General features: G+C 35.1%; 1 protein-coding gene across 11 annotated transcripts in view; it reads left to right on the forward strand.

Moving 5' to 3' along the window:
• PJA2 (praja ring finger ubiquitin ligase 2) overlaps positions 1 to 14827 on the forward strand; it is a 132300-nt gene that overhangs the window by 47210 nt on the left and 70263 nt on the right. For 6 of the 11 annotated variants that reach the window (XM_072597249.1, XM_072597259.1, XM_072597262.1 and 3 more), the window contains one exon: positions 11312 to 11409. The exons of the other annotated variants lie outside the window; for them this stretch is intronic. In XM_072597249.1, coding sequence (XP_072453350.1) covers positions 11400 to 11409 — 10 coding nt within the window. In that variant the 5' untranslated portion in view covers positions 11312 to 11399. The remainder of the gene's footprint in view (positions 1 to 11311; positions 11410 to 14827) is intronic. 11 annotated transcript variants of the gene reach the window in all.

Raw genomic sequence — 14827 nt, forward strand, 5'->3', positions numbered from 1 at the left:
GACATAAATTTGAATATAAGTTATGCAACTGAGTCCCTCTGTGACATCAAGTGAATCACAACTTCCCTGGTTCTTTTTTGAGGAACTGTGATTTCTGTGGTCCCTCAGTTCCAGGTCCAAATGAGGTGAACACAGTTTCTTTGAAATTCTATATAAATTCTGAGTCTGGCATGAATTTGTATTCAGAAGTTTCTGTTTTTATTTATAATTTGTGGCTTTATTCTCTGCAAATAACCAAAATTAGTTAGCACATCTTTATTTGTATGTGTGAGATTATAAAATCATTTCACTGAAGGGAACTGTAAATCAGATGACCATCAAAACCTGTTATTTATTCATAAAGGGAGTTTAGAACTAGTTAAATGGCTTCAGGGACTTAGAAGAAAGTTATTAGGTAAAATTAAATATGGCCTATTCTGTTGTACATCAGTGCCAAAAAGATTAGATCTCAATATATTCATTCATTGCTTAAGATTTTCATTTCTAGAAAAGATCCTTCACTACTAGTATTGACTTGCAGTGATAAATCAAAAAGTTCTGGATACAAACTTTCATTTTAATAACTACTGAAGTAATGCCAACTTGTTTCTTTAATCTTTTCTTGATACTTAAAATTTAATGATTGTTCTAATAACTGATTTTATTATTGAGTATGAGTATCTCTGCTACTTTACATGCTGGTGACAGCCAGTCTTCTGTAAAGTACAAAGTAAAACAATTTACCAAGGAATGTTGGAAATCTTTGGAGTTTTAATAGCTTTGAATATAGCAGTCTTCCAATAGGTATTTATTAAGTGCTTATACAATATAAGATTAGACTCATGTATTTAATTAATGGTAATAAGTTATTTTTACATGTATTGGGGTTGCCAAACTGGGGGAAAACATTTAACCAATACTAAAAAAAACAATTTGGTTTTCATGAAACTTGATACTTATTGACCATTCAAAGGATTAATCATGTAGTTGAGATAAGAGGGTTTTGAACATGCACCACGTTTTTGCTATAAGATATATCAGCTTTTTAGGGACTAGAAAGTTTTTCTAGGCTTTTAGCTTTCCAGCAACTTTCCCATAGCCCTCTAGTTGTCTTATATACCATTTTGGCCCTTCATTTCTTATTACCATTTCCATCCTGGAAAGGAAAGTCAATCTTGTTTGTTTGTAAATGAGGTAAAATCATGACTGAAACAAACATTTTTACGGTGCATATGAATATCAGATATTTGATATATATCTCAATTTGAGATTATAAAATATGATGGAAAGAATTCATTAAGTAAAAAGTAAATCAAGGTATAAAATAACAATAATTATATTTTGATGGATTAAAAAGTGGCAGAAATCATCTATTAGTTATAATTTTTAATGCAAAAGTAATAGTGAATTCAGTTTTTAAAAAGATTTCTTTGTGAATGAAAATAAGCTTTCAAAATTAATACCTTTTTTGGACAGTCACTTTCGAATGAACAGCACACCCCTCTTCAATGCCTTCAGATTTTTTTTTGTTACTAATAGAGTGCCTGTGATTGACCACATCTATTCATTTTTATAGTTTACTGTTTGTTAACATAAGGGACTGATGTATGTTTTAACCTTGGGAATTTGGAAAGAATTTACATTTGTATCTGATCTGGTTTGTTGCCTCACTAATAACAGCAACTAGCACTTATATAGCACTTTAAGGTTTGCAAAGTGCTTTCACAAATATTATCTAATCTAATCCTTTCTGCAGGCGTGGGAGATGGGTACCATTTTTATCCCCATTTTACAAATTATGCAATTGAGGCAGATAGAATTTAAGTGGCTTACCCAGGATCACAGAGCTAGGATCTAAAATCAGATCTTACTGACTCTAGGACTAGTGCCCCATATACTTTGTTACCAAGTTGTGCTAGTCATATTATTTTGAATCCATTTGCTTCATTTTGCATTACTTTTTCATCACATACCTCTCTGAATTATTCACATTTATTGTTCGATGGCAAGTATGAAGAGATTATTATTGTTCTCCAAATGCTAACACCTGGTGAATGGAATTCTTTCCCCTCAAATCAACCAATCAGCAAGTGCTTATTAAGTACCTACTTTGTGCCAAGCTCTCTGCTAGGAGCTGGGGCAGAATTTCTACCAGAAAAGAACTTACATTCAAATGAGGGAAACAACAAGGACATATAAGCATATACAGAGTAAATATAAAGTGAATAAAATGCAGGGTAACTTGAGAGAGAGAGAGTAGTCTAGCAGGGGGTCAAGAAGAACTTCCCTTCAGTGCCTTTTGAGTGTCTTGAAGAAAAGTATTCTATGAGGCTACAATGAGAAGAGAGGGGAGTGTACTTCAGGCATGAGAGACAACTAGGACAGAAGCAGGGAAGCAGGAGATGGAGCATCATGTGTGAGGAACTGAGAGAAAGTTGGTTGAATCATGAGGGTAAAAGGAGGAATAATATACATTGAAGCTGTTAAGATAAATTAGGGCAAAGTTATGCAGGGCTTTAAAAGTCCTCTCCAATAGCCAGCCACCTAAAGAGGCCTGTATCCTCACCAAACTGGGTTGCCCCTGTGGCCATTGAACCCCTTGCCCAACATGCCTCCTCTTCCCACCAGAATGAAGTAGACTGGTTGCTATACCTCCTACCCCTTCTTTCAGTTTTCTTATCTATTAAATGAAAATAAAATTTATTCATCTTATAAAACAATGTTAGCCAACATGGAAAATGGATAAAGCACTGGGTGAGTCACAAAAATCTGAGTTTCAAGTCTGACATATACTGGCTGTGTGTGATCCTAGTTAAGTTACTTACCTTATCTTCCCAGAATCACTTCAGTTGTGGAAAGGCTTAACAAGTTGTAGTAGATCAGTGCAATGGAATACCATTGTGTAATAAGACATGATGAGCATATGGATTTCAGAAAAACCTGGAAAGACTTGTATGAACTGATGCAAAGTGAAATGAGCCGAACAAGAAAAAACATTGTATACATTATCAGTGACATTGTGTGATGATTAGCTATGAATAACTTAGTTCTTCTCAGCAGTACAATGATCCAAGACAGTTACAAAGGACTCGTGATGGAAAATGCTATCCACATAAAGAGAAAGAACTAAATGGAGTCTGAATGTGGATCAAAACATACTATTTTCATTTTCTTTATTTTTTTGTGTCTTTTTCCCATTTGGTCTGCTTCTTCTTTCACAACTGATTAATATGGAAATATGTTGTATTTGATTGCACATATATAACCTATATCAAATTGCTTACCATTTTAGAAAGAGGGGAAGAGAGAGAGAGAAAAATTTGAATGCAATAATCTTGTAAAAATGAATGCTAAAAATTTTCTTTGTATGTAATTAGAAAAAAATACTGTGTTTTAAAAAATCCTTCTATGCTTAAATTTGCAGTGAGTTTTTTTTTAGTATCAGTATTGTACTTTGTCAAAGGCTGTTTTTTTTTTTCCATTTATTTAAGATGATATTGTGCTTTAGGGTATTTGAGTTTTTATTACAATTACAATAATGAACAATATTGATTTTCCCCCTAATGTTGAACCATCCTTGTGTCATCAGGATAAATCCAGTTTGAATTTAAGGATTGATTTCTTAGATGAAGTATTGTAATCTTTTTTTTTTACGAAATTTTGTTTAAATTTTTTGAGTCTCATTCATTAATATTCATCAGTAGTTTTCCTTCTCTCATGTATGCTTTTCTGGTTTAGGCATCAGGACTATGTCTCACAAAAGAATTCTGGCTTAGGTGCTCTCTCATTTTATGAGAATAATTTGTGTAGTATGGGCATAGATTATTCTTTACAAATTTGATAAAATTTTACTGTGAATCCATCAGGACCAGGATATTTTAACTTTGGTAGTGCTTTTACAGCTAGTTCTTTTTCGAAGGTAGGATTATTTAAGATCTCTATGATCTTCTGACAGTTTGGGTATTTTATATTTTTATAGGTATTCCTCTATTTCTTTTGTGTTCTCATTTGTTACCATATACTTGTGCCTAATAGTTTCTAATTATTCTTTTTTTAATTTGTTTTCAGTGTTCTACAATCACTTCCATATATCTTAGACTTTTTCCCTCCCCCTTATGCCCCCTATTTCTGCACTCCCTCCCTGAGACAGCATACAGTTTTATATAGGTTCTACACATACATTCCTATTAAATGCATTTTCACCTTAGTCACGTTGCATAGAAGAATTAAAATGAATGGGGAAAAATCATAAAACAAACCAAAACATAATACCAAAGAAAATGATCTACTTCATTCTGTGATCGAATTCCATACTTCTTTTCCTGGATGTAGAAGACATTTTGCCTTAAGAGACCATGGGGAATTATTTAAGTCCTTGCATTGCAATGAAGTACTAAGTCTACCAGAAAAATTCCTCACACACTGTGGTTGTTGCTGTGTACAAAGTTCTAGTTCTGCTCCTTTCTCTCAGCATCAGTTCATATAAGCCTTTCCAGGCCTCTCTGAAGTCTTTCTGTTCATCATTTCTTATAGCACAACAGTATTCCATTACATTCATGTACCACAACTTATTCAGTCATTCCCCAATTGATGGGCATCCCCTTGATTTCCAGTTTTTGGCCATCCCAAAGAGAGCTGCTGTAAATATTTTTGTACCTATGGAACCCTTTCCCATTTTTATGATCTCTTGGGAATACTGTCTTAGAAGCGGTATCGTTTGGTCAAAGGGTATGCACATTTTTGTAGCCCTTTGGACATAGTTCCAAATTGTTCTCCAGAATGGTTGGATCAGTTCACAGCTCCACCAACAATAAATTAGTGTTCCAATTCTTCCACATCTTCTCCAACATTTATCATCTTCCTATTTTGTCATGTTTACCCAATCTGATAGGTGTGATGTGGTATCTCAGCATTGTTTTGATTTGCATCTCTCTAATCAATAGTGATTTAGAGCATTTTTTCATATGACAGTAGATTTAATTTCTTCCTCTGAAAACTGCCTGTTCCTATCTTTTGACCATTTGTCAATTGGGGAATGACTTGTATTCTTATTCATTTGACATACTTCTCTATATATTTTAGAAATGAGGCTTTTATCACACACACTAGTTGCAAAAATTCTTTCCCAGTTTTCTGCTTCCCTCCTAATCTTGGTTGCATTAGGTTTGGTCGTGCAAAAACTTTTCAATTTAATGTAATCAAAATTATCCTTTTTTCACTTCATAATGCTTTCTATCTCTTGTTTAGTCAAAAATTCTTCCCTTCTCCATAAACCTGATAAATACACTATTCCTTGCTCCACTAATTTGTTTATAGTATCAGTCTTTATACCTAGATCATGTACCCATTTGAACTTTATTTTTGTGTACAGTGTCAGGCATTAACCTATGCCTAGTTTCCACCACACCATTGTCCAGTTTTCCTGGCAATTTTTGTCAAACAGTGAGTTCTTATCCCAGAAGCAGGGGTCCTTGGATTTATCAAACAGTAGATTGCTGTATTCATTGACTACTAAGTCTTGAGTACCTAACATAATCCACTCGTCTACCCTTCTGTTTCTTAGTCAGTACCAAATGGTTTTGATAATTGCTGCTTTATAATATATTTTGAGATCTAGTAAAGCTAGGCCACCTTCCCTAGCATTTCTTTTCATCAGTTCCCTTGATCTTCTAGACCTTTCTCCTTCACTTGATAGTTCTGGAATTTGGCAGTGATATTCCTTGGTGTTTTTAGTTTGGGATTCTTTTCGGGTAGTTAACAGTGGATTCTTTCTATGACTATTTAGCTCTCTGGATCTAGGACTTCTGAGCAGTTTTCCTTGATGATTTCTTGGAAGATATTGTCCAGGCTCTTTTTTTCATCATGACTTTCTTGTAGCCAATAATTCTTAGATTTTTCTCTCCTGGATCTATTTTCCAGGTCAGTTGTTTTTCCAATTAGATATTTTACATTTTCTTCTCTTTTCACTCTTTACATTTTGTTTAACTGATTCTTGATGTCTCATAGAGTCATTGATCAATTCTAATTTTTATCAAATTGTTTTCTTCAGTTAACTTTTGCATCTCCTTTTCCATCTGTCCAATTATTCACTTTAAGGAGTTATTTTCTCCAGTTAGTTTTTGTACTTCCTTTTCTGTTTGTCCAGTTTTCCCAATTAGGTTTTGTGCTTCCTTTTCCATTTGTCCAATTTTCCTTTTAAAGGAGCTGTTCTCTTCAGTGAATTCTTTTTTCATACTTTTAAAATCATTGGCCAGTTTTTCTTCTATTTCTCTAATTTGGCTTTTAAAATCCTTCTTCAGCTCTCCCAAGAGTGCTCTTTGTGTCTGTGACCAGTTCATAGTCCCTTCTGAAGTTTCAGGTGGGAGTGCAGTGTCAATGCTGACCTCTTTGGTGTTTGTGTTTTGGTCCTTGTCATCATAGAAAGTTTCTATGGTCTTTTCTTTCCATGAACTTCTTACTCATGATGATGAGACTTTGTGTGTTGTGGTCTCTGGTTCTTTCAGCTAGAAGCTAAAGTACTGCAGCGTACCTGGTGCTGAGCTAGCTTGTGTGAGAAAGCAAAAGCCAGGTGAAGTCTTTTTGTGTTTCCCTGGATTTACCCTGGAAGCTAGCTTGTTAAGTGTGGAGGAGGTATGGTCTGGCCACAGGAGGTCTCCTCTGCTGAGCTCGAGCATAGGCAAGCTCAGTGGTTGGTGATCCCAGCTGCCCTAGTGTCTTCTCAATTCCCCTGAGGTGCTGAGGTAGGCCTGGGATCCTGATGTTGGTGTTTGTGGGGCTCCACTCCCCTGGGACTCTGGATCTCCTTCTGGTTTGCTGAGGTATGGCTGTCTAGGACAGCTCCGGTCCTGCACTGGTCCCCTTCTGCCACAGTCAGAGGGAGCCTCCTTAGTGATTTTCCTAGCCTCATGGGCTAAGAGTCTGTTTACCCCTTCTGCTGATCCCACTGTTCCAGGATTTTTATGAGAAAATATTTTATGGTTCTTTCAAGGTCAACGCAGGGAGGAGGAGAGAGCATTTATCAATCCCTCTGCCATTTTGGCTCTTGCAAGTTCAAGTAGGTGACTTAAAGACATTTAATCTGCTGACTGATAGTCTCAGGAGCAGCCACTGCAGATACCTGGGGCTCCGCAACTTTCACTCATTTGGTTCCTCTGGACTTCAGTCCTGGGCTGATATACCTGAGATTCCACAGTGCAGCTGCTACCTCAGAGCATCCGGGGCTTCCTGCTCAGCCTTACCATGGAGGGGATGCACTGCACTGTGTATTCTGTGCTCTTCCACCCCCATGGAACAGAACCTTCCCCTCGACCTTCCAGTCTGTCCTGGGCTGCAAATCTGCCAGTCTCTCTCCTGTTGGATTTTGCCCCTCCAAAATTTGGTCAGATTCTCTCTTTAGAGGTATCTGAAGGAGTTTGTCTAAGAGCTTAGGTGAGTAGTTGCTCTCACTGAGCCATTTTGGCTCCGCCCCCTAATTATTCTTTTTATTTTTGTTTTGTTGTGTTTTTACAATTCTTTTATGCTATTTAAGTTGTTTTATTTTCTGTGCTCTTCTTTTCAATCTAAAGATTAGTTTTAAGATTTGTCCATTTTATTAGCCTTTTCAAAGAACCAACTTAATGTTTTATTTATTATTTGTATGTAAGTTTGGTTGTTTTGGGATTTTTTTGTTTGTTTAATTGTGGTTGTTTTTTGTTTTTAGTTTATTTTTCCTCTAACTTTTAGTACTTATTTTAGGTCTGTTTATTTGTTGATTTTCTCATTTTTAAGTGCATATTCAGTTTTATTAATCTTCTCTTTTTCTGTTTTGTTAATATATGATTGTAAGGATATGGTTTTCCTCTTGTGGACTATTTTAGTTGCATCCCAGACATTTGGGTATGTTGTTTCATCATTATCATTTTCTTTCATATAACTATTCTTTCACATAAATATTCTTTTTGACGTACTTATTTATGATTTCACCATTAAGTCTCGATTTGGGTCTATTACTTTTCTTTGTAGTCTTTGAACTAATGATTATTATTTATTGTGTTATGGTTTGTAAAGGGTACATTTACCATTTCTGCTTATTTACTTTTCCTTGAGTATGTCTGTACCCTAACACATGATCGATATTTATGAAAATTCCTTGTGGGTATATGAGAAATACGTATATTCTTTTTTAGTCCCATTTAGAATATGCAATAAGTCTTTTTAGCTTCAGTTTCTCCAAGCAATTTTTTTCACTTCTGCATTTTCTCTTTGATTAATCTTTCTGTTTGACTTAAAATCTGTCACTGTTGTGTTATTATCTATATTTTTGTAACTGAATTAATATTTTCTTTGGCACAGTGGGCAGGACACTAGACTTGGAATCGGAAAACTCATTTTCATGAATTCAAATCCAGCCTTAGATACTTAGTAGCTGTGTGACCCTAGGCAAGTCACTTAACACTGTTTGCCTCAGTTCATCATCTCTAAAATGAGCTATAGAAATAAATAGTAAACCACTACAGTATCTTTGCCAAGAAAACCCCCCAAAACAAGGAGCTGCAATCATGTTATCTGACAAAGCAAAATCAAACGTTCAAAAAATAAAAAAAGAATAAACAAGGACAACAAACCAACATCAGTATTAAATTTATTTGCTCCAGTTGCCTTTGTGGTAGCTGTTGTTCAGTCATTTTCAGTTGTGTCTGACTCGCTGTGACCCCACTTGGGGTTTTCTTGGCACAGATCTTGTAGTCTCCCTGGACAAGTCCTAGTGCCAGTTTCCCATGCTCCTTCACCGAGCATCTCTCTTCGCCCATTGGAGCATTCATCAGTGACTTCCTCCCATCACCGAAACAAGACCTCCTCCTTTTCCATACTTTCACTCATCTTCTCACTCTCCCTGTGTCCTCCTTTCAGGCTCTTTTCTTATTGAAAGATGAGAAGAGTCACCTTCCTTTCATTGTTAGCCCTGGACTTGACCTGGACATATCACACACTTTCCTCTAGCCTTCCTTCTCTCCCCACTTCCTGCACTCTTCCATTTTATAATTTAGTTCCACCTCTAAAGAGTTGATTCACTCTTCATCAGGGTATTCCTACATTAAGTTCATGATACCTCAGGCCTGCCTCTCCATTATCACTCTCATAACTTCTACCTCTGTCTCCTTTTGTATACATTTCCAAAGACATTTCTTAACTCTTTTTGCTGTTACTTGGCTATCCTTTACTGTTGTATCAGTTCATCCCTCCTGCATTTCTGTTGTCAGGGGTATTCAGGAAGCAAATAATCTCTTCAGGTCTGAATTTCTAAGAAGGTGTCAGATGGCTTTTTATTATCAAGTTTTCATCTTTTTACATATATAGTTAAACTTAGATTCATAGGCTAGTAACTTGGGTGCAGCCTTTTGACTGAGTTCAAGTTTTATTGAACAAATTCTTTTATTTAGGGGATTTGTTCTGTGAAGTTTGGGTTCAATCAAAAGGTCATACTTGAGGACCTAGAGAACCACATGTGTTCTTGAGGCCACAGGTTCCCCACCCTGAGCTAGGTCACCTTGGACTGTATCTTGAGCTGCATTGCATTTTCAAAAATGTCATTCCATTCCTTTCTGTCTTTTCTGTTAATGTTGTTCAGATTTCTTATGTATTTGAAAGTCCTTTACCTGGTCACTTGTAGAATTTGTTATTTTTCCAAGGAATTGTTAAATTTAACAAATACTGTTGGCAGCTTTTTTTTTTTCTGGAATAGATCTGTGGGTTCTTTGGATTTGGTATTTAGTTTCCTTTGCTTAAGCAGTTTTCTTATATTGTTTCTTGTATCATGATGTTCAAGCTTTTCTTACTTGAGTTCTTTTGAGAGAACAGTGTGTTAGATTGCTTCTACATATCTGGTCTTCAAGATGAATACATTTTTCTTACTTGGAATTTAATGTTATTGCGTTTTGTTCTTCCTCTTCTAGACTCCTTCACCTCTGTGTATTTGCTGTCCTAATCAATTTTCCTTTCTTTTGTTTGTTTTGTGCCACCCTAGATTAAAGGGTTTTTTTGTTTTGCCAATTATTTCTGTTATGCAGACCAAAAATTGTGCTCTTTCAGGTCTCATTTCTCTTTTAATATATATAGATATAGCTTTGCTAACAGGAGTATAGTAGTAAGTGGGGGAGATAAAAATGCTGAGTGATAATGAGTTAGACATTAGTTGATAGAATTTTGATCCTCTTTGGGTTCTTTGTGTCTTAGATCCTGTCTTAGCTGAAATATGCCTCTGGAACATAATTTCTGTTCTAGAAATGCTTGAGGAGTTATAAGGATCAGAGAAAAGGTCTAGTCCTTCCCCTTATTAGTCACGTGACTCAAAAGTCTGTCTTGGTGGGGTTTTTTTATCATCATAGTTTGACTCAATATTTTCCTTCCCCCTAGCACCTCTACTTCAATCACCATCATACAAAACAGAGTATTTTTCTTAAAGAAAAAACCAAATAGCATAAATGATTAGTGCATTGAAAAAGTCTCAAAATATATGTAGTCCATATTTGTGGACCTCTCCTAACTTTGCAAAAATGTGGTATGAGAATGTCTTCTCATCCATCTTCTTTCAAGCTTACTGCCTTATAATTTTATGAGATTCACTTTTGACTTTTTTTCTGGTTCTTTCCACTACATTTTGTAGTCATTGTTTTTTTGTCTCTGCTTACTTTGCTCTTTTATAAATTCATGTAGATGTTTCCATGCTTCTCTATATTAATCACATTTGTCATTTAAAATAGTATCATAATATTCCATTACATTCATTTATCATTTTTTTTAAAACATTCTCTAGCTGATTGGGCATCTGCTTTGTTTCTAATTCTTTACTACCTTGGAAAATGCTTTGTCTTTTCTTGGCATCTTTTGTAAAATTGGCCACTCCTTCTTTCATATCCCCAACAAAACCCCTTTATTCCCCACTGCCCCAGTCAGACTTTCCCATCATCAGTCAACTTCCACCTCTCTTTTAGTGTTCATCTCATCCTGTTCAGATCCCTGTTGCTATCATTGGTAAATCACCAATTAATTTTCCCTTCCTCTCCCAAATATTCTGGACCTTGCTTACTATCTTTTTCTCCATCCTAACTCCTTTGTCCCCTTAAGACTTTGGCTCCTGTTCCTTTACCTCCTCTACTCAGATGACTTCTGTCTCCTCTTTGGCACAGTCATGCATTAGAATGATTATGTATTAAGCCTCTCCCTCCCCTCATCATGCAATTCCCAAGTGCCAAAAGTCCTAATTCTAGTTTGGTGTGATATAATAAATCAAATCCAATCATAGTCTATATTTTGGTATTTAATTGAACTTTTTCAATTTGTTGGCTTTCAACAGAGGAAGCTGGTGATGTGGTGGATAGAGTGCAGGGCCTGCAGTCAGGAAGACCTGAGTTCCAATCAGACTTTAGACACTTATTAACTGTATGACCCTAGGTAAGTCATTTAATCTTTGTTTGCCTTAGATTCCTCAATTGTAAAATGGGAATAATCATAGCATCTACTTCATAAGGATGTTGTGAGGATTATATTTATAAAAATGCTCAATACTGTGCCTGGTACATAGTAAGCACTGTATAAATGCCTATTTTGTTCTCCCTTTCAAGGTTTGTTTTTTTTTTTTTTAATGTGTGCCCAGTTCACTGATCTGGTCATCTTCATTATGCTTAATGAAAATGTTTAGAGATTTTTTTTCTCTATGGACTGCTTTGTCTTCATCCCCAAAATTTTGTTATGCTGTCTGATTTTTGTCTTCTGTGATGAAAGTACTGCTTCTGTGATTAGTTCTTAGTCCTTCCCATTATTGAAGACTAAATTATTTAATCTCTAATTACTTTTTAATCTGTTATTCAATAGACCTTTCCTTTTTAAAATAATATTTTATTTTTCCCAATTACATATAAAAATTTTTAAATTTTGTTTTTAAAATTTTGAGTTCCAAATTCTCACCCTTGCTTCCTTCCTTTCTCCTCTCCCTGGGACAGTAAGCAACCATACAAAACATTCAGTAGTCCTTTTGGAGCTAGGACATGGGCTGTGGTCCAAGCATTAGGAAAACTGATAAGAAGATGGGGGTTAGTAGTTGGGGAAGTAAAAGGAACTCATGTAGTCTCCTCTGGTGGTATTTAGGGTCAAGTTGTGTAGTTGTGATCCTCTTTCTATATTTCTCTTGATTCTTGTGTTTGTATTTCAGAATTTCTTACCCAGCTTTGGCCTTTTTTCCTCTTATGTGACTAAGCTTTGCAGGATAAGTTAATCTTGGTTATAAATTTCTTTTGCCTTTGAAACTGTATTCCAAGTTCTCTCATTTTTATTTATTTATTTTTTTTAGTAAAATCTGCTAGGGCTGGTACAGTCATAATGCAGTTCCATGGTTCTTGAACTTCTTTCTGGATGTTTGCAATTTTTTTTCTTTGACCTTGGAGCTCTGGATTTTGGCTATGAGGTTAGGACTTTTCATTTTGGACTGCTGTTCATGAGATGATCTGTGGATTCATTTTATTTGCTCTCTGGTTCTAATTGATCTGGTCACTTTTCAATTATTATTTCTTGAGACATAATGTCCAGCTTTTTATTTTTTAAATTTATTTTTAGATTATGACATTCATTTCCACAAAATTTTCCATTCCAATTTTTCTCCCCATCTCTTCCCTCCCCCCACCCCATAACACATTGCATTCTGATTCCCCCTTCCCTCACTCCCCCTTCTATCACACTCCACCCTTCCCTTATCCCCATGTTCTCTCTTTTCTTATAGGGCAAGATAGATTTCTATACCCCCATTACCTGTATTTCTTATTTTCCAGTTATATGCAATAACAATTCTCAACATTCATTTCTAGTACTTTGAATTCCAACTTCTCTCCCATCCTCCCTTCGCACCCATCCTCACTGAGAAGGCAAGCAATTCAATACAGGCTATATATGTGTCATTTTGCAAAAGACTTCCATAATAGTCATGTTGTGTAAGACTAACTATATTTCCCTCCATCCTACCCTGTCCCCCCTTTATTTTATTCTCTCATTTGATCTTGTCCCTTCCCAAAAGTGTTTACTTCTAGTTTCTCCCTTCTCTAGTTAATCGCTTCTGGGATTGACTCATTTTGCCTCTTTGTATAAAGTAATCATCTGGTAGTTTAGTTGATAATGCCTTAAAAATGTCAACTATTTTTATTATATTGGCATTGACCAACTATGAATAATGAACATTTCTTCAGTTGTTTAGTTCTTCCTTTATTTTATGTAAAGCATATTTATAAAAGCACATTTATAAAAATGTCTTGGTAGAGTATCTCCTGTAATTTTATGGATTAATTAGTTATTTTAAATAAGGTTTCCCCTCAGGTTTTTTTTTTTTGGTTTGCAGTTTGTAGAAGTATTGATGCTATTGTAGATTTATTTTGTATGCTATTCCCTTTATTGGAGCTATTAATTAATTCTTGATGAATTTGTTGATTTTCTAGGGGTTCCCAAGTAAACCTATCTCATCTGCAAATAGAAATAATTGTGTATTCTATTTGTTGATCTTTATACTGTCTTATATAATTACAGGGCAAATAGGTAGTATAGTGGATAAAGAGCTAGGCCTGGAGTCAGGAAGACCTGAGTTCAAATTTGGTCTCAGATACTCACTAACTGTGTGATGCTGGGCAAGTCACTTAATCCTGTTTGCCTCAGTTTCCTCATCTATAAAATGACCTGGAAAAGGAAATGGCAAATCACTACAGTATCTTTGCCAAAAAAACCCCAAATGGGGTCCCAAAGAGTCAGACACAAGTGAAACAACTGAATAACAATATTGCAACATTGTAATATATTATCAGATCATAATTATTCTATAATTATATAATATACATCTCATCTGTCTTATTAATATAAATATAATTTTTGGAACTTTATAAAATAATGAGAATAGGTAATCTTGACTATTCCTGTACTTATTGGAAAAGCTTCTAGGGTTTTTACATAATAAAAATTTTTGTTTTAATGTCTTATATATACGCAACATTGTTATCATGTTAAACAAAGGCCTGTCCATGTCTCTGCTTTTTAGGGATTTTTGGTGGGTAGAGGGAAGAAGCCAGGAAATAGAGGGAAGATGGGCATAGGAAAAATCTATAAATAAATATTCACATTAGGGAAAGGAATAAAGTGTGAGTACATCACGAGTCATATGTGAGGGTCATTGGAAGATCAAAGGATCACATGAGAATAAAGCTCATGATCACTATACTAGATTCTAAAATGCCATTGAATAGATAGGAGTAAGAAAAAGGAAGAATAAAAAAAATATTACTAGCACGTAGTAGACATTTCTTAAATGTAAAGAAGGTCTGTGGAACTTAAGGGTTCAGTACTCTTTGAGTCATCATCATCAGTATTTTAGTTGCCATAATTTTCTTCTTGAAACAAATTTATATTTTATAACATCAATTTTCTTTCAGTGATGCCATATTTCTTCAAAAATTGGAATACTACTGTCTCTGAAGAATTAAAAGTTATATTTAATTCTTTAAAAGTTATACTTAAGAATTTAAAATTGTATTTAATTTTTTAAAAGTTATATTTAATTCTTTAATTTGCAAATATCATCACAAAATGCAGTGGAGAGAATCCTAGTTGGTATGAGAAGGCTACAATATATACCAATGAATAACTGTACAGAAGAGGTATCATAAAAGATAAAATTTATTTTCAGAAATATATGACCAAAAAAAGAAGTAGGCCACGAAGCTCCAGAGGAAAAAAAAGTGAAGTATGTGCCACTGATCATCAAATCATATCGGGTGATCTAGATGGTAGACACCCAGCATGTTAGGTGGACTCTCTGTGGAGGATTTATGGGACTACATGA

This window comes from Notamacropus eugenii, chromosome 3, assembly GCF_028372415.1.
Source record: "Notamacropus eugenii isolate mMacEug1 chromosome 3, mMacEug1.pri_v2, whole genome shotgun sequence".
In the NCBI taxonomy this organism is placed as follows: Eukaryota; Metazoa; Chordata; class Mammalia; order Diprotodontia; family Macropodidae; genus Notamacropus; species Notamacropus eugenii.